At 41.4% G+C, this 20,070-nt stretch overlaps 1 protein-coding gene across 7 annotated transcripts in view; it reads left to right on the forward strand.

Moving 5' to 3' along the window:
• MEGF11 (multiple EGF like domains 11) overlaps positions 1-20,070 on the forward strand; it is a 310,110-nt gene that overhangs the window by 262,514 nt on the left and 27,526 nt on the right. For all 7 annotated transcript variants that reach the window (XR_010373698.1, XM_064456057.1, XM_064456060.1 and 4 more), the window contains exons 16-22: positions 2,410-2,556; positions 5,214-5,348; positions 9,519-9,647; positions 11,989-12,117; positions 12,832-12,960; positions 15,437-15,565; positions 15,716-15,949. Coding sequence is in view for 6 of the 7 variants with exons in the window: in XM_064456057.1 (XP_064312127.1) it covers positions 2,410-2,556; positions 5,214-5,348; positions 9,519-9,647; positions 11,989-12,117; positions 12,832-12,960; positions 15,437-15,565; positions 15,716-15,949 (1,032 nt within the window). In the remaining variant the exon portion in view is untranslated. The remainder of the gene's footprint in view (positions 1-2,409; positions 2,557-5,213; positions 5,349-9,518; positions 9,648-11,988; positions 12,118-12,831; positions 12,961-15,436; positions 15,566-15,715; positions 15,950-20,070) is intronic.

Genomic DNA, 20,070 nt, shown 5'->3' on the forward strand with positions numbered 1-20,070 from the left:
ATAAAGCAAAAAGAATTGATGGTGGCCCCTTCTTGGTTGTCTTCTGAAACTTTATAAATAAATAACTGCTGTAATGCGTATCGGTGTCTTCTAGAAGGTTTCCTTTTCCCCCCTTTACATTTTGTACAAGAATCGGCTTCACAATGACTCATTGCCTTCGTTAGGAGCGGGAAGATATCCCTCATTATTCATTACTAAAGGAAGGACTTTGCTGCTGCGAAGAACAGCCGTGGCATTCTAATTCAGCTACCTTTCAAGAGAAAAGAGTCAATGTCATTCTTTCCCAAACTTTGCCAAAAGAGATGAGAAATAATGCTGCTTAATTGTCTCCGTTTATAAATAGCCCATTCACAATGAGAAAATTGTATTTTTAATGCTGCATTCAGGAGGAGAAGATACACATTTTTTCTACATTTGTGTCTGAATTTAATTTCTGGGAGCTTGCAGTGAGTCTCTCAAAACTATAAATTATCATATATATGTATGTATAAATACAAAATGCATTTATTTATTTACCGTTTATTGTATGACTTTTTCATTGCAGAGTACTGTAGACGTGTTACATAAATGCACAGACAAAGCATTTACTGTTTAAGTAATCCAAGGTATATTTGATTTCAAAAGGAGTAGGGAAGACTATTAAAATAATATTTTTTCTTGATTTTACTAATACAAATGTTCCTTGTCTCTTTTTGCATTCCTTTTTTTCAGATTTATTTACTTAGATATTAAGGGGTTGAGCCTGTATTATGTTTATGCTGTATTTTAATGTGTTTTTTATTAAGCTCTAACAGCACAGACCATGCCTCTTTATAAATAAAGCTATGATCATGCATTACTAGAAACCCCGTTTCAAACTGTACTTTTGCCAGACTTGGTTAAGATTTTCTAGGAAGGGACATTATAATTGTGTGATTAATCTTCAGAAAAGGGAAATTTTGGCTCTGCAGTATTTCTTACTGTATTAACTTCAGAGATTTATAAAACCAACTTGAAACTGCACTGTAAGTGTGTTTATAATGACTTTCAGCTGATTTAATAATCCTCAAAGTTTGGTGGCTGTACAGATCACAGCTTCAGAAATACAGTCCATTACCTGTAGCATCCAGATGAAGTTATCAGAGGTGGAGGAAATTACTTGGGGTTGTATTTCTCCTTAGTGATGCACTAATCCAACCTCTGGCTGAGGCTGGGGGTCTCAGAGCCCCTGCCTCCATTTATCCCATTATGCAGTGGGGACATGTGCATGGATGATAAAGAACATCCTCATGTTGAAAGGGTAGCGAGGGCATGTGTATGCCATCAAATCTTGGTGGCGCAGTTGTAAGGCACCCGGTGTGGTAATGTTGGGAACATTTTCAAGCCAGCCTGTGATTCATTTTTTCTGTTGTTATCAGTATCTACAGTGTGCTACTGCTAATGCCACTCCCTGCAGCTGGCAGTGCTTAATGTCTCTCTTAGTTCATGATCCCGCAAACCTTCCTCAATCCATGGAGCCCTTGATCATGCAAATAGCTCTGCTAATTGCAGGTATTGGTACTGTCTCATCCCAGTGGAGTAAAAGCCTCTCAGACAAGTGATGGTGTGCAGGATCAAATCCTTAGATTCCATTTATGTGTGACAAGCCATGGCACAAGGGTGTTTTTAAAAGTCACCAGTTAAAACAAAACCGGTTGAAACAATGCCAAAAGCCTCCTGTTAAGCTTTCTGGCTGTGTGCTTCTTTCAGTGTTTCCAAGCTTCGCTTTTCATAATAATAAATATCAAACAACAACCCTGGGAATCACTGGGAGCTGGATTGGCAGGTCTCAGTCTCCATTTAACATGCAGATGATCGGCCTGTGCCCACATATGGCCACTTGCTAGATCAGAACTCGGTTCATTAACACAGAACTCGGAGAGCTCTGAGTGGATATGGGGAATGTGCATAATAACCCCAAGCCAGGAAGAGAACAATACACAGTGTCAGCGTAGAACTGAATCTACATATGTTCAAGAATCCAAACACTGGACATGTTTTTCCAGAACTCTGATTTTTCTTTTGTTCTTGGTCTTCCAATTCACCACAGTTAAGTAATCAGGCTTCAATCAACTGCGTATTTCCAGCCTGGCTATTTGAGATATTTTGTGACTTTAAAGCAATTCCTGACCTTCATCTCCCAGATGACATGCAGAGTTTCTTTAACGGTGCTAAGGACTGATCAGGAGCCCACTAACACCTACAGAATTCACCTCTTTGGCATTTTCTTAATTTTCACTTTATTAAGCAGATAAAAGGATAGCTATTTCCTTTCCAGGCTCCTTTGTTTGCTCTCTGATATACTGTGAGGTATCAGTCCAGCCAAACATTTCTTTGATCAATGAACAGAGTGAGCTGTGTGAAACTTAACGTGTGCTTTTACATTTTTAGGCATCCACTGTGACAATATATGCTCCCAGGGCCGCTGGGGACCAAACTGTTCCATCTCCTGTAACTGTGAGAACGGGGGATCCTGCTCCCCAGAGGACGGCACCTGTGACTGCGCACCAGGATACAGAGGACCCTTGTGCCAGAGAAGTAAGATTTTCCATAGCTGTGGTGGCAAAGCATTAGCAATGATCATTTATGACACGAGACAGCCAGAGCCACAGGTTTCTGAGCTGCTTTAGCTCACGGCTTCCTGAGGGCAAAAGCTAGCCTAAAAAAATGCTTTTTGATCAAGAAGTCAAGACTCTACTGCATTGAGTTGTGCCTTGTGTTTCCTCTTCTGGCCTTCCACAGCACCTGGAGGTCACAGGTGACCTGAAAGAAGGAGGAACACCTTTGCATACCAAACTTGGCAGGATCTGGGCAAAACCAGATTTGCAGTTAAGTGGTGGTAAGCTACAGGGTCCCTATTAACAGTGAGGTACGACCCATCACACAATGACAAGTGGATGAGCGTTGCCTATCAAAATAACAAGACAGTGTTTTCTTATATGCCAGAAAGAGACACAGCAGCCTGAAATAGCTCCTGTCTGATGCTCTGCTGCTACATATTAAAATGTGCCAAGGAGATAAAAATCCTCTCATCTGCTTTATCTGGGAAGCTGCATTTGCCCCTTAGGGACCCTTATTCACTGATTCAGACTACACGCAGCCTTCTTCCGGTGTAAACAAGAAATGGATTTGTCTTTCTTTTCTGCAGCAGCTCGTTCTTCCTGTAAGACATTCTGCATGCCCAGTACCTACATCCCCTTTGATTTTACCAGTTACACTTGACACTAGAACACACTCGTCTCTAAAAATAATTTGTAGGTGACAGTTTTTATTTAAAGCCATTATAACAATGACCTCTAGCACTGCTGCAGTTAATGGCCTATAAGCATTTCCATTATAAACCCCAATTTCCAGGTGCTTCAGCATATCTATATAGCTGTAAAACCACTCTCCAAGGCTAAAATGTGGTGCTTGGAGCTTCAGGGAATTGGGGAAGAAATTGTTTTACAAATTCAAAACCCTAAGAGTGCGAAACTTCCAGAAGTTAATAGTTTCTGACCTTTCTGAGATGAAAAAAACAGCTTAGTTTTATCAGCTGATGGCATGTAGGCTACAAGAGGCAAACCATGTCCCCCAGCTTGCAACTCTGGTAACCAGGCTGCTCCCTGAGGACATTTGCTGAGGACCTAATGGGGAGAAATGTTCCTCCCCGCTGGGGTGACAGCACAGGGTTCTGTGGCTGCTTCTGCTGTTGCCTCGTGTGGCTGAAATGCCTCTCTTGCACATACAGCCAGGGAATTCAGCTTGCTCCCACCTCTTCTGCAAGATTCAGGCTCAAGACTACCTTGTGAAAAGGACACCTCTGTAAGTGAAAGTAGCTTCAGCCTGCTAAGTTTGTTCTCAGAATCATTCCCATTTTTCTCTTGGAAATTCATTTAGAAACAAAATTTAGCCTGTAAAGGGCAGTACCGGCGATGACACTCAGCCAGCTTGTTCTGTCTGTGTAATCAGGATTACATGAGACACCGGGATAGTTTACTGCTCTTAGGTCTGCAGAAATGTCTCCAGGAATGATCCAAGTTGTTTTATAGCTAGTGCACCATCAACAAACCTGTCAGCTAAGTTCCAGCTGGAAATCTGCAGTAGTGTAAGAACCTGACACCCTCTGTGAACATATAGACCAAGAGAAAAATTCTCATTCGGTGAAGAAATGGAACGGACATGATATAGTAACCACTGAGACAGGACCATATAACAGAGAATCACAGGAGTAAAAATAAAAACATATAAAGTCATTTTTACAGTTACTTACTGCAATTTAACATTTCTTTGTGCTTATCTATCGCATTGGATGCTTGGACAGTGGATGGTTTTTCATTCTATGTGTGCTTAGAAGTGACAATACGCATTTATAAACAATACTGAGCCACAATCCTGGCACTATACCCTATGTACAAGTTCTATAATAATTTCAATCCAGGTTTTAAGCAAATGAAGTACACAGTTCATGACAAGTTTTCGCAGCTATTGGATGTGATTACTGATGCAAATCAGGTGATTTTGTATGCTGTTACCGTAAGTACCATATTTAGATTCTGTTCATCACTGATGGATGCTGCTCCTGCAATGGCATGTATAAAGTGACTGTCCCAGTTGGACTCAAGTATTGCACCTAATATGTTTAGAAATCAGCTTTTCACATAGCTGTTTAGACGTAAAATATCGAGAGTTTCCTAATCCGCCTTCTCTGATTTCTTAGCTTAATTTCCAAAGGAAATGGCATTCTGAGTTTTTGTTGCCTGTACACGTGTGTCAGTGTTTCTCTTCCTACCTATCTTAAAAGCTTTGGAGTATGTGTTATTAACCATACCTGCCAGTGGGCTATGAGGTCTTGAACATCTTAAACTCCCATGTCTTGTAAAAGAGTTAGCTGGAGCAGGCTAGAGAGACTCAAATGAGTGTCTTGAGGGAGACAGGCTGCTGAAAGAGCTCGGCTGTATTATTAAATAGCCAAGGGCCTACATGAGGTAGGATGGTGTGAATGTTTGAACCACAGGAGCAGTTTTACTCAGAGCTCGCACTTTATTAGATGTGGAATAATCCAACAGGCTTCGTAATTTCAGCTGTCCACAAAATGGTGGGTTTATAACTTAAAAAATATTGATTTGAGATTAAGACAGAGAGAGAATGCTCAAGCTCTCAGTGATGAGAAATCTTCTGAAAACCTGTGACAGCTTATTTTGTTTTCTCTTCAGTTTGTCCCCCTGGCTTTTACGGACACCACTGCAGTCAGCCGTGCCCTCAGTGTGTGCACAGCAGCGGGCCTTGTCACCACGTGTCCGGACACTGCGATTGCTTGCCTGGATTCTTTGGCGCTCTCTGCAACCAAGGTACTGAGCCCAAAGCCCCCACATGCCACCTTCTTCCCTAAGTTTCTGTGTCTGTGACTTTGCAGAAAGCTTGATCACAAGGTTCCTGCCTTTTTTCCATGTTTCAGCAGCTTAGATCACAAGAAATTCTTTACTTCAGAGAGAAAATGCAAATAGGTACTTAGTCACCCTTTTGTAAATATGATATGCTCCTGCTCTCCTGCTTTCATAAATAAAACAGGTTGGCGGCTCTGTGTTGAAATGAATATGGAATGAGACACCTGCTGTAAATGTAGCAGCCATCCCATGGTTTCATTTTCCTTTCTGCTAAACCAATCATATCCTAAATGTCGATGGCACCTTCACACACTCTTTTTCAGCAGGAGGTGTAGATACCAGTTGAGGTAAAGGCCGGCTCAGGTACACCAGCCCAAACATGCATGGAACCTTATTTACATGCTTCAGGACATGACTGGGAATAGCTAAAATCATGTGCACCCAAACACAGGTACCGGAGACAGGAAAATTTGCAATGAGGCAGGGAAAGTGAGTTAATTTTCACAGCTGAATAGTAGCTTCAACTCCCCCTAATGTCCATCACCTTTCTCTACCTTTGAAAGTTATTCCACTCTTAACCACAGGTTTCATTTTCAGTTTCCTAAAAATGCCAACAAAACCATCGCAGTATTCTGCAGAGCCTCAGTTATTGCATACTACTGTGGGCATTTTCTACACAGAGATTTAAAAGAGATTATTTGTAATGGCCACTGCCCTTGTGAAGTCACCGTCCCTGTCAAAATAGAACTGACACTTTTTAATGACCTGCTTTTCAGTAAGTTAGAAATTGCAGACAGCACTTATGCAAAATCATTAAACACAGATTAAGTATAACTGTGTTTTCTTTTTCCGGTGCTATATAGTCAACTAAACATTATACCAATTAATTTATTAAAATGAACATATTTCGGTGGATTTGTCCGTTTTATGTGAAAAGTTAGCCAGATTTCAAAGTGTAAGCAGGGCTAATTATCCTCTTAAGAAAACTATTTTATTTTTGCTTAGATGTTCAGCACTTCTGGTTTTACTTTGAAACGTTGATCTATCCAGCAAATTAATTTTAAAATATTCATGTCCTAATTAAAATCAATTTGTGTTGCAGTTTGTCATAATGAGTTAGCATGTAACTTTATTTTGTAGAAAGAAAAGTGCTAATTAATGTTTTTCATTAGAAAAACGTGAAACGAAGATTTCACTTCTGAATTTTCATCTCCTTGTGCCGCCTCTTTACTGGCAGTATGAACGTTCTGCCATCAGCAGCACGCACATGCGAGGGGCTGTGTGAGCCCCGAAATTACACGGGTTGGCGTGGTTGTGCTAAGGGTTCGGAGCAGCAAACAGCTAAGCAGCTGTTTTATGAATATCTTTCACAATCACGTAGAAGATGGATTGATAATAACTTGTTATCGCTGCTAGAACACACCTGACATCCCACAGGGACTTTCAGAGTCCCACTTCAGAGCTTTTACAGCTAATTAACATCGCTGTCTGCACTGTACAATCAGATTGCTCCTGAAGAAAGAGGTATTAGTCCTTACCTCACAACTTTGTTTAAAAATGTTTGAGACATTTGAAAAAGGGCTTGTGTTTGGATCTCACACCTTTACAAGAGAGTCACCGTGTCAATCCACAGCGAGGTTACTTCAATTAATGAGAACAGCCATTTCGGCAGGATCGGTTTTGTAGTCCTTCTGCGTTGGCATTCTGGAGGGCATCATACTGTTTCACTGAGCTGAGAGGTGCTCACATGGCAGGAACCCCGCCCCAGCTCTCACTGTATGGAACCGAAGCATTTCTTTTATCAAGTATGTTGCCTTTGTCAGCATCGGTGTTTGGATCACAAATCTTTTCCTGATTCGTTAGTATTCCATGTTGCAGTGCTTAGCAGCTCCTATTTTAAGTAAGCCTTTTGAGAACTATTTTTTTGTACGTATGAAAAATCCAGCCTTCATTTAGGTGATGTTATCTGTCTCCATCTTAAAGATGCAATAAAAATATTGCATTGCACCGCTCTATGTAGAGCATCAGAACTGAATAACGGTGTAGCATGTATGAGAACCTAGGCTGACATATCATTTTAGTTTTTGCTTTTGCTGTGATGCGAGGGCTTTTCTTTCCTTCTCTTTCTCTTTGTGTCTGACTATTGTTCTTTTCATTGTGCCTGTATATTGTGTTTAGTTTTATCTCTTTTCAGTTAGAGAACGATTCTGTTTAGCACATAATTTGAAAGCCAAACCCAACTTTATCCACTCCTACAGATAAGTCCATAGAATATATAAATGCAAGCAGAAAACAATAGTATGCCATAGGTTTCTGCCATAGTGGGAGTAGAGAGTGGCGTATTGTACAAAAACAAATGAATCAGCTCAGGATCTCGGTCTGCGACTGATTCACAGTCAGGATAGATTGAGGTCACCTGCAGAGACTACATATGAGAAAGTGAGAATGGCTGAAGTGGTAAAACAGTTGCATAATTCAGGGAAGTGCCTTAATCACTTTTTTGACATCACTATTATTTACCAGGATACAAGTCCGACTCCATTTGTTACGTTCTTTGCAAAGACGGACTCTATGTTTTATCTTGTTTTGAAAATACATCTGTTTTTGTCAGGGAACACAGCCAATAAGAGCACAGAAATTAAACATTTCATTCATTACTGAGCAGAGCTCTCCATCAACCTTAACGTTAAAGATTTCCAATAATTTGGTGGGAGGTTGAAGATCTACGTGTCTATTAGTTTTATGTCACTGGGCTTAGTCTGTTACAAGATAACACTGAAAAAAAATTATGGAGTTTCTTTTCTTCCAACTTCAGGAGTAAGCTGGGTGGACCCACAGGAATAGACCCTGATTTTGTCAGGATGCAGCATATCTGTTTAACGACTCTCGGTTGAACGTGTATATATAATATATGGAAACCACCATTCGCAAACCTAACTGAACACTTACTAGAGCAAAGGGTACTGGAGATGAATAGCTGGACCGATGCCAAAGGACAAGCATGACATTTTACTGATCGGATATGTGATTTATTTGTGGGAGTAGTCTTCCTCCAGGCTTATATGGTAAAAATACTTACGGAAGGAGTAGTCTTGCTCCTGGTTTACTCTCCACTTGCATGATTGGATTCTGTGAGGTGCTGGGAGCCTGCCTCCCATCAACATTGCTGAAAGCTGATCTTTAGCAAAACCTAGTGTATTTAGTGGCAAAGGGCATCTTCTTCCCTCACCACCATTTGATCCAGAAGGAATCAGGACAGTGATGAGGTAGGTACTCTAGCATACCCCATACTGCAGTGCTGCATCATGCAGCACTTCGGTGCATTTTGTGGTGCTGGTGGGATAGCAGAGGAAAGGACTACAGCTCTTTCAGTCTCTCCCTGCAAGCTCATCTGCCACCAGTCATTACATGGGCACTGGCCTCCTAGTGCAATACCCTGGCTAGTACGCCAGGCCATCACATCAGGCAGTAAGGTTTGCAGCTTTTGGTCCATTTTTACTGTCATTATCGGTCGCACAATATGTTCTAGCGACAGACCTGAAAGTAAGAGTCCCCAGTGCTCTCCATCTTCTTGAGACTTCTTCACTAGGCTGATATTTAGCCTCAAATGTTCCTTTCCTGTTTTTCTTGTTCTCATTGTTGAAGTTGTAATCCTCTGAGCCAGTGCGGATCCCTATTTCAGGGCTTGCGCCAAGGCACCCCCTTGGCCAAGTCCCCAGATCAATCCCTTCTAGGCACTTACTTGTGTTTGCTGCTGCTCTTTGAATTCTCCTCAACTTTATTGTTCTCTTCCTCTCCCAATAACCCTTATTCCCTGTTTTGTCTCTCCTCTTTTCATCCTTCCATAATGCCTTTCAATAATTGTAATCGTCTAACTATGTTAGATTCATTTGCCAGCAGAAAAACGGATTCCAAGATGACTTTTTCCTGTTGTTTTTATGCCTGGGATGTAAGCAAACAAAATGAACTTGAATACTTTCTGCCTTTCCTTTCTTTCCGGAAGAATTTTGCCCATTTGGCTTCAGCAAAGAAAAATGCTGTAATTACTTTTATCTCTAACTGCTAAATGTTAAGTCCTATGACTTCCTCTTACTCATTATGAAGAGCCTTCAGTAAACTGCCTTATATTTTCAGTCTGCCCCAGTGGAAAATACGGGAAGAACTGTGCCGAGGTCTGTCAGTGCACCGAGAACGGGACGTGCAATCCTATTGATGGATCGTGCCAGTGTTTTCCAGGCTGGATAGGGACAGACTGCTCCCAGAGTAAGCAAAGTGTTATTTTTCCACCTCCGCTTTAAAATAACATATTTTCCTGTTTAGTGTTTTCTGAAAGTTAGAGACAGATTCTGGGGAAATCCCTGAAGTATTAACAGCAGCCAGTGCCGTACTCTCTTTATAGCTTATTTCTTTTAATTAATCTAAGTTAGCTTTGGCTTGAATTAGTTTCTGCATTTGGAATTTGCAGAAGCCATTACTAGCTTCTATTACAGGAACTGGAGGTCACAAACTCTTATCAGAAAAGAAGCCTCCATGCTCCCTTTTAATTTCTAGCTGGATTCTCTTTTATTTATTTTTTGAAATCATTTTCTTTCAGCTATTACATTAGAAATTATTAACCAGTAAATGTTTTCATGTACCAAGGCCCCAGAATTGAGAAATTAGGCAGCTGAAATATTTCCATTAAATGTAATTTAATTGTAAAAGTCAATGTGGGCTTGGAGGGATAGAGGATTTTTTCTTCAAAATTACCCAGGTAGAAGATTGGCATTTGCTGATCCCAAAGTGTCATTTCCTGAGAGCATCCCTTAATTGAAGATAGATCACAGAGGGAAGCAATATCCTATCATTCAGAAATGTTACTTCATATTCAGGATACAACTAGCATATTAGACAGCATTCCAGAGTAAAATATATTAAACTTCAAGTGATAAAGTAGGAATCGGATAAAAACAGACGGCTGTAATTTTACTTTTATTGTATGTCTTCCACAGGCAGAATATTGCTGTCACTCAAAAATTGAGAAAAAAAAAAAGAAAAAAAGAAAAAAAAAGACAGAAGGCTCCACGGTTTCCTCATTATATTTAGCCATGTAATTGGGAAATGATGGTTAGTTTCTGTTAACCTTGAAAAAAGATGGTTTTTCTTACAGAATGAGCCAGGCCAGTTCAGCAGCAACAATTCCCAGTTTAGCAGGCAGAAGGACGTGGCGGTAGCTACTTTGTGTTTTGGATGAACAAAGCGGGAACCTGACTGTTTCCTCAGTTACCTTCTCGTAAAGGAAGTGTAAATCTCCCAACGTGAACCTGGCCTCACACCAGGCTCCTGTCGGAACCTGGCCTCGCATACCCTGAGCTATTTCGGTCAGACCTCCCTCCGCACCAGTTAACCTGGAATGACCGAGAGACAGAGCTGCAAAGGACATAATTCGAGCTCCAGCTCCAGAGCCAGTTCTGGAGACACTGACAGACTCTGCAGCTCTAGCTTACAAAGGCATTGTAAAAGTATTTTTGGTTGCTTATAGCATGAATACTTTAGGTCAAAGCCCGTTCAGCTTTACATTGTGTGAGTTCAGTGACCTTTTGTTTGATTTACGTCATAGCAGGGGTTTTTTTGCTATTCATTCTGGCTTTAGAGACGTCTGTCATATGCCAGAAACTTGCATTTATCGTCAGAACTGGAGCCAATGGCATACATGGAAATAGGCACGATTTCTGTACTTTCAGGTTTCCTGGGAACCATGCCTTATTAATTCATGTCTTTAATAGGAAGCAATGGAAAGTGCTTTTTAAAGCAAAAATATAGTTGTTATATTGAAGGGTTATCATCATTTTGGATCTTTTAGTCTGGCACTAATAACTGTAACTTACTGCATTCATTTTTGGAAGGAGGCTTAAAATAACTTTTGAAAATGTATTAATATTGTACTTGTTGAAATATATAATAGACCTGGGGATTTTAATTTAATATTAACCCCATCAACAAAAGCAATCTGATTTTGTAGAAGGGAATTCATACACTAAGAAGTTTTCTTTACATTTTTACATAATTTGAGTAGCACTCTGTGCTTCAAATGAATGCGGTAATTTTAGTAGTTGATTGTATGGCAAAAGTAAACCATGAATAGCTGTGCTTTATTATGCAAGAATTCCAGAATATCAAGAAGAAAATTAAATTACCTCCATATCTTAAAACCCTGTCTAAATTATTTTCACTGATAATGACGGTAAGGCGGGGAGAGTGGCTAGAGCACTTAGAGTAATGTAGTTTCGAGGGTCGCCGGTTCAGTGATTCTCCTCGCGCACGTGCAGCAAAGGCCTGGTCCTGCCGCCTGACCTGCACGGGGAAGAAATCCCTCGTGCCGGGGCTTGACAGCGAGGGTGAGGCTGCAGGTTGGCACCTGGGTGTGCAGAGCAGTCGTTGGCTTGGAAGAACCGGTCATTGTCAGGGAGTCGCTGCAGCGATGCCAAGCTCTGCAGTGCGAAGTTCCGCCTTTGCTGGTGTCTCACAGGTTCTCCCTTCATCGGCGCTCCTCCGCAGCACTAACGCACTTTCATCGCTTTTTTTTTTTTTTTTGTCAGCTGACAAATCTTTTTTATTTTCATAGCTTGTCCCACTGGTTTTTGGGGCCCTGATTGCTTTCATTCATGCAACTGCCACAACGGAGCAATGTGCAGCCCTTACGATGGAGAATGTAGATGTACTCATGGTTGGACGGGGCTCTACTGCACTCAGCGTAAGCCTTTCAAAGACACTGTTGTGCCAGGGAATCTGTTGTATGTGCTGCTACCTCGTGTCTCTTCCAAGTATTGCAGTCTCCCCTGTTAAACCACCTGCTTCTTGCTTGTGATACCGTCACACCACCCCGAAGAAAAGAGCCCTGAAGCTTTTCAAGGGGTATTTTTTATCCCTTTGGCAGTCGATAAAGGAGGGGACCAATCATTTAGGTTATTGAGTCATTGTCAGAATTTACACAGTCTATGTCCCTGCTTGCTAAAGGCCCAGTATATGCGGTCTGATTTAGGAAAATATTTAAGGTTTCTCACCCTAGTGCCAAATTATCAGCACTGTCCAAAAGAGGACATCAAATTCTGATGAGCCTTTTAAGAAGGCTCTTTCATTTGCAAGTAATTGATCGATCTCTGGCCTTCTAGAGAGTTTCTGTTTAGCCATCTTCTTTCACTTCTTGAAAATGTAGTTTGTATAGATGGGTCAAGTTTTTCATTCTTCTGAAACACTTAAGGGGCAATTCTGTAAGATATGAGAAACACTACTGCAAGAAAATTGGCTGTCGGAGTATCTCTGCTTTTAGATGATCGAATAAATGTGATTAAATATACAGAGGCTGAAAATCCATAGATTTATAGGCCTATATATTTTGTGCTGATAATGCATCTGAGTTTGTGTTTCAGCTTATTTCTTAGTCTTCCCTTATTCTGATTCCTGAAAGGTTGCCCAGCTGCTTTTTATGGAAAAAACTGTGCCAATGTTTGTCAGTGTCAGAACGGAGCGGACTGTGACCACATCACTGGCCAGTGCACGTGCAGGACTGGATTTACAGGCAAACAATGTGAGCAAAGTAAGTAGCAACATGACTTCATTTTCCTGTTTCTCGGGGGCGGGGGTGTATTTCAGAATTCTTTGCAGAAAGAGGCTCTTAAATGAGGTGTTGCTGTTGGTAAGACAGGGACCCCAGGCACCTTATATAACCCACAGGGCATCTCTGGAAAGCTGGACAGTCTGTTTAAGCATAAAGTAATGGAGTGAATCCTCTGCAAGTTAGGCCTTTCCATTCCCAGCCTAAAGTTAGGCGAGATAAAAGCAAGTCACTGCACACAGTGCCGACCAGATGTAGCCTTCCCGAGCAACTTGCACCTAATGAACAGAAAAACACAAGCTGCATCATGCCTTGCTAACGCTGAGAACAGCAGCATCACGTTTCCCTAGGCACAAAGGGAGGCCGAAGGGTTAAAAAAAGAAGTCCTTTCTGTTCTCCCTTCCAAGGAATATTGGGGGTTTCTTGCAGAAGTTGTTAGGCTATAGATGTGGACCAAATAAAGAATCATCTTTACAATGGAAACAGTCAAGGAAAAAATCTTGCTTGCCATTTTTGGGAAGATCTGTGTTTAACCTGTGTAGTGAGCAAGCGGTTAACAATGAACTTCAATTACCTTGCAAGGGTACTGGCATATCTTACTGTAATTGTTGTCAATGCCTTGGTGGCATATTTAGCACACCGTGCCAAATGGCTTTTTTTAAGAACAAAGAATTAGGGTAGTGGAAACTGTACGTGCTGTAGTTGAATAATTACCTGTTTGTCCAGTATAGTAAATCAAAAGAAAATTCTCACGCACTTGGATTCTAAACGCAGGGTGAAATCCATCTCACCTTACCAAGGCACTAACTCCACAGGGGTTTGTTCCTTTCTTTTGGCAGTAAGGTAACACGGTAACGTTCCTGCTAGAATTGCAAGTCAAAGCTTCTTAACTGAAGCTTACTACAGGGATCTTTATGAAAGTATTTGTACATATAAGTAAATTCATTAACATCTTTTCTTTTTGCCCATACTGCATTCAGCAAAGCATGTATTTCAGGACCAAATTTGCACACTGGGGGGGATTACATAAGGCACCCCTCTATGAGTGGCCAACTTACTGTGAATTTGTGTACACCCTTACTGCAACCATAAATAAAATAGGAAACCACAAAGTTCTGTAACAGAACGGCATCATAGCAGATTTTGTACAAGAAGCTACGTTTATAATTTGACCTCTGTACAAAGCCTGAGGCTTTCTTTTCTATCCAAATTATGAATGTATTTATTTATTTGTTTGTCTACTATTTAATCTAAAAGTCTCTCTTCATTACGGCTCCTTCCTTCTCAAAATCCTGCTGAACGGGCAGTCACACCGCATTGCAGATGAAAAGCCTAAATGCAGACATCGTTTCTGTGGTGCAGTCCAAAAATTTAGGCCTTATTCATTTTAAGTAGGCTACAGGTTAACATCAGAATGAGCATTAATTGTAATAATTGTACTTTTCCTTGTTTGGGGCCCTGCAGATGGAAGAAAGAGATAAAACTTTAATACTCTCTGCCATCATTATACAGATACTGGCTACTATTCGTTACTTAATATTAAATTTTGGCTACTAGAAGTTACTTAGAGAATGTCATTGGGAAGGTATCGTCACACTGTGCAGAACATTTGCAGTGACACACAAGAACTCACATCTTAAAACCAACTATATATATTCTAAAGAATCATAGCAAGTGTGCATCCATTCTATAATGCATCTTCTCCGTGGAAAGAAGTAGGATGTGACGGAAGCTGTTTCTTTCAATTTATTGAATAGTGCCTCAAGAAGTATAGTAAGCTGCCTACAGATTTATTGTAATAGCCCATCATGGTAATTGTGTGAATAAATTTCTCAGCTGGACACTCAATCATTTTGTCTTTGATAGAAATACAAAGACAGGGTAGAAATTCCTTCTAAATTAGGAATCCTAATACAGAAGCAGAGCAACTCAAACCATTCAGACGCTCAGTTCCATAATTCCACCTACAACGTTATATTCATCTTCTAGCACTAGTAGGGATAAGTATGAAAGCATGCGGGGTTTGTTTTGGTAAAAGTCTATTGTGTTCATATAAAGGTACATTCAAACTTTTCGTTGCAACTACCTCCATGAAAAAAATATGCAGAGTTGGTGGAGGATGCTGTGCTCTTTCAAGCTGTTGTCTACAGCTTCTGAGCCCTGTTAAATTCTGTGTCCTTGTAATATATATCAAGCCTTTTAAAGTCTCTGTACGTACTATTGGTTTCATCCCTGTGAAGTCTTGAATGACTTTTCCAGAAAGTTACAACTTAGTAAGTAATACCCCAAATTGTACATGAAATATATTTTTCTCCTGCATAATAGTAATCTAACACTAGGGTGTTATCCTAGAGACGCTGAAACCAGGGTTACTTTTCTACTGAATTTTCCATGGCAACGTTTCACCCATTCCTGAAAAAAGTAGAATTCTTTCCACTCTTTTTCTTTGGCTTCCCAGAGTGCTCACCAGGAACATTTGGGTATGGTTGCAAACAACTGTGTGAATGCATGAATAATGCTACGTGTGACCATGTCACAGGTACTTGCTACTGCAGCCCGGGCTTCAAAGGAATCCGATGTGATCAAGGTACAGTGAAATTCCACCTGTAAAATAGCTCGCTCTCTCTCGTTCTTTCTCTCTCTTCCCCTCCATTGATGTACTTGCTTTAAAAAAATAGTATTTAAAAAATGAAATGCATGATTCAATTTACAGTGTGTTATGAATTACTTTTAACAGCGGCTCTTATGATGGAAGAATTAAACCCCTATACTAAAATTAGCCCTGCTCTTGGATCAGAGAGGCACTCAGTGGGAGCAATCATTGGAATTATTATTCTCCTTCTAATTATTATGGTCTTGCTGGCACTGTTTGTGTGGTATCGACGGAAACAGAAGGAGAAGGGCCATGACATGCCAAGCGTATCTTATACTCCAGCCATGAGGATGACTAATACAGATTACTCACTTTCTGGTAAGGGTCTTTTTATGTTAATCAAATATAGACTTATATTCCTTTATGTTGGGGAAATACAAGCTTCTGTAATGTATAACATGCGTTGTTTAGCCTCAAAAATAATGACACTTCTGTTCTTCCCCTGAATACTATGATCTTTTAACACTTGACAGGGACAGGAAAGCAAATATAGCTTAAAAGTGGTTTGAGCTGCTTTATATACGAAAGTTTACTTAACACGATACAGGATATACCTAGGCAAGAAATATGTCGCGTGGAATACATCAACTCTATTTTTTAAACCAGCTGCATTCCTATTGCAGCGCAGAGAAGTTTTCCCTTTGTGAAACCTTCAGAAGATGATTTTTTTTTGCTTGAGCAAAGGGATTGACTGGGTCAATCATAAGGTTTTATTTTTGTTGATGTTGCAGTTTGTGATTTGAGGGGTCCTATTCGCTGTCACTTTCTTCTGTGTGCAGACCAATCCCTGTCGTCTGGGCAGCTGGTGTGAATTTCTTCACAGGAGCTGATGAAAGCAGGAGAGAGGAAGAGGAAGGCTCTTTGAGATAAAAAAAAAGTCATACTGAGATCACATTTCTTGCTTCTTTCTATCTTCTGCCACTGCTGTACAGGACAGCTTTTCTTGATGGATTGGCTAAACTTTGGAGGATGTGATCTCCTTTTTAATGCTGTCATTCTTCTTTGTTCCTCAATAGCCAATATCAGATAGGATGCCAGACAGGAGATGGCTTTACTTCCTTCTTGTTTCCTCCGATCTGTCCCTAGTGGGGAGCTCTTCGGGGTTTGGTGCCCTCTGATTGCAGTTCAATTCTTCACTTCCCTTTACGTGGCTGAAACTGTAAGTCCAAGTCCAAGTAAATGCAAGCTCATGAAACAGGCAGAGGTTGGAGGTTGGAGCTCTGCTTTCCCAGTCCTGCATTGCCTTTTTCTTTCTGCTTTCTAGTCAAAATGCACGAGGCCCAGCCACTTCTTGCTGGCTCTGACTTGGCTCCTGTGCTGTCTCAGGGAGGCATGGCTGGACGCTTCATTCTGGACTTCCCTGACCAAGATGCACCTGGAAAGAACCTCTCCCACCGAGGCAACGATATTAGTGCCTGGCTACAGCTAGGACTTAATCAAGGACTTTCTGTCATGGCACCATGACTTCGGCCCTCATATCATGCAATGGTCCTCATATCAAAAGAGTTTCCTGCAATGGTGTATCACACATCAGGGGCTGTCTGCTGAACACCATTTCCTAAACTCATATTTAGACCACTCAGGCCTATGCTAGAGCATTCCTTCTTCTGATAGCTACAAGATAGGGATAAAAAATGAGCCTTGGACTTCCTCCCATTGCCCCTGATTTTTGCATTTTAGCTTTGCAGGCTTTTGGTTAAGCTGCCCATTTGGGTAAGAAATGTCTGAAAGTGTTGCCAGAGAGGGCTCATCTGATCCTTGGCTAGTTGCCAGTACAATTTGGCCTGAAATTTGTCATTTCAACATCATTTGAGGAGCCAGACCGTCAACGGGCAGAAGACAACTGTGGCACATCTGAGCAGCAGTGTGGCTCCGAGTTCCGAGGGAGCAGATCACAGCCTCTGGCATGGCAAAATGTTCTGAACTTCTCAGTGATCCATTTCTTTCGTATTGGCACTTCATCCATTTATTTACAAATCCTGCTACACCTCATTTATTTCTGTGCTTTTCCAGTTAATGTATGTGCAACCCAGCATGCTTAAGAGGCACAACTTTAAAATTTCAAAATAAGGAGAGGACTGTTGCTGAGGTTGGGGGTTCCTGCCTGGAGTAATTGAGCTTCTCCTTTCAGACAAGGGAACAAAAATCCTGTGGTTGTTTTTTCTCCATATTTTACCATGAATGCAGACTTCCCAGCTGACCTGATGGTATCCGAGTCTGACACTCTGCAAGAAGTGTGAAAAAAGGCTAAAGCTGAGAAAGGATATTCTCATTCTTCAAAGTTAACATAGAGAGGAAACCATTACATTTGAAGACATTGGCAGCCCAGGGCTATCCTTGCTGGTTATGTCTTTGTGGGCACTGCGTCTCCCTGTCCAACGGTCGCCACATTCCTTTCAGGTGCAGCCACCTACCCCAGAGCTCCTGATGCCGTGTGATACTTAAGTACTTGAGAAAAAAATATATCTTAGGGATGGCTGAAGTCCTGGATGCATGGTAAATATCTGAGGGATCGCATCCTTCAGCTGCATTGAACATGGGATGTCTTCTGGTCCTTGGGCAATGACAAGTTAATTCTTGCCCTTGCGGCATTGCTGCTGTCTGTCAGCTCAGTTTGTAAAAAACCTGACCTGCCAGGTCCTTGCAATCCCGAGCAGCACTGGGTCAGTGCTGTTGTATGGGCTTCTCTCGAAAGAAACTGGATGTTTTCTTCCTGTTCATCTCAGTCAGTGATGGGGGATGCAGAGACTGGGCCTTTTCTTTCTTTCTTTGTGCAGTCCTTGTAGCAATATAAATTTTATCATTCAGGAAGCTGCAGCTCAGTGGGGTCAGCCATCTCTTTCTGGAGGTCACAAGAATAGTTTTCTTCCTGCCTCCCCCTTGAAAAACTCTATCTCAGCGTGGAGAGGAAGACTAAGAAGTTAGAAATCACACTGCTCCATCTTCATCTCATCATAAGTTGTCTGCAGGTATCAGCAGCGTTTCAGGTTTCGGTCTTTGTTTTAGAAGGGCATTTACAAATTCTAGACAAGGGCTTCTGAAAGCTCCCTGCCGCATTCTGACTCTCCTCCAGTACGTTCTCTTACTGAAACTTTCTACCCACCAGTAACCTTCCCAGCTTTGGCCTTACCAATGCTGCTTTCAGCCTTTCACTTCCACAGAGCAGAAAGATAGAAAAAGGTGCTGACGTGCATCTTCCCCAGCAGAAAATGGGGAGATGACTACCAAGACAAAATCAGAGATAAGAATTAGAGATTCATAGCATGGCTGGATGGCAAGAACACGTGTGTATATGGGTGCGTGCGTGCCTTGTGCATTGCAGAGGACACTGAAGGACAGTAGCAGTATTACGCAGAGGTAGCAGGGATTTCAACCTTCACCTGTGGATTGAGGGCAGAATACTGTGGACATGTACTTGTGCAATTAATATAATCCCACATAAATCCATGGACTTCAGCAGGAATTCCACCTGAACGATGACTGCAGTATCCAGCCCTATAGGTGTCATAATGACACATATATGAACCTGAATCACCACTGTTATTTTGCTTGTTTACTCTTGTTAGAGTAGTGTTGATGTTGTTTCTGAACAGAGTCACCCATGCAGATCCCTAGCTCCTGGAGACAGTAGATTCTTCCAGCACATTAATTTATTTCTGGAGAATGTTTTTAGTCTTTACATCTTCAGCTCTTCTGATGCGCATAATCCGTGCATATGTGTGAGAGAGATTATAAGGAAGGGGAACCCCCTGGGCAGCCCTTAGACTCTTTTGCAGTTGTGGATGAAGGATGTGGCAGCAAAACACACGCTCTGCCCAGCAGCCAGTGGCAAAGAAAACCATCCATGCTGGGAGAACTTAACCACAGCACATGGATCTGAAAGCAGACTTTCCCAAATAAGCCTGAAATCAAAATGGTGCTCCCCAGCATGACAACAGTACGCTGCATCCAACAAAGGGTTTTAAAGTGCATGTTGTTTGATTCAAGGAGATGGGGACAGAAGGGAAAACGATGCAATAGTGCTGGAGAGCAGCAGTGATTTCTTTTCAGGACTTTCACAAAGACTTGGTTATGGGCTGAAGTGATGCTTGAGGTCTTATCATGGTCCTCAGCAACTTTCTGATATGGGTGAATCTTATGCTGAGAGCCAAAACCTAAGCAAAGCTCAATACAAATAGAGCGTCATGGATCCTGCAGCTTAAATAAGACATTTAGAGAAATGATCCTGCAGGTGACGTGTAGTAGGAGGTGGCAGAGTGAACCCTCCTGCTTGGAGTCTTCATCCACCCCACTGACAATCTGTATAAGTGGCAAAAATCCACACAAAATGAAAAAGAAAACAGTTCCATTTTGTAGCTTGAGATATCTGGGTTTGTATTTACTGCAGAGTGCTTACATATTCCCTTTTTTCATGGTTGGCCTTATGCCCAGTTTCCACA

This window comes from Phalacrocorax carbo, chromosome 7 (genome assembly GCF_963921805.1).
Source record: "Phalacrocorax carbo chromosome 7, bPhaCar2.1, whole genome shotgun sequence".
NCBI lineage: Eukaryota > Metazoa > Chordata > Aves > Suliformes > Phalacrocoracidae > Phalacrocorax > Phalacrocorax carbo.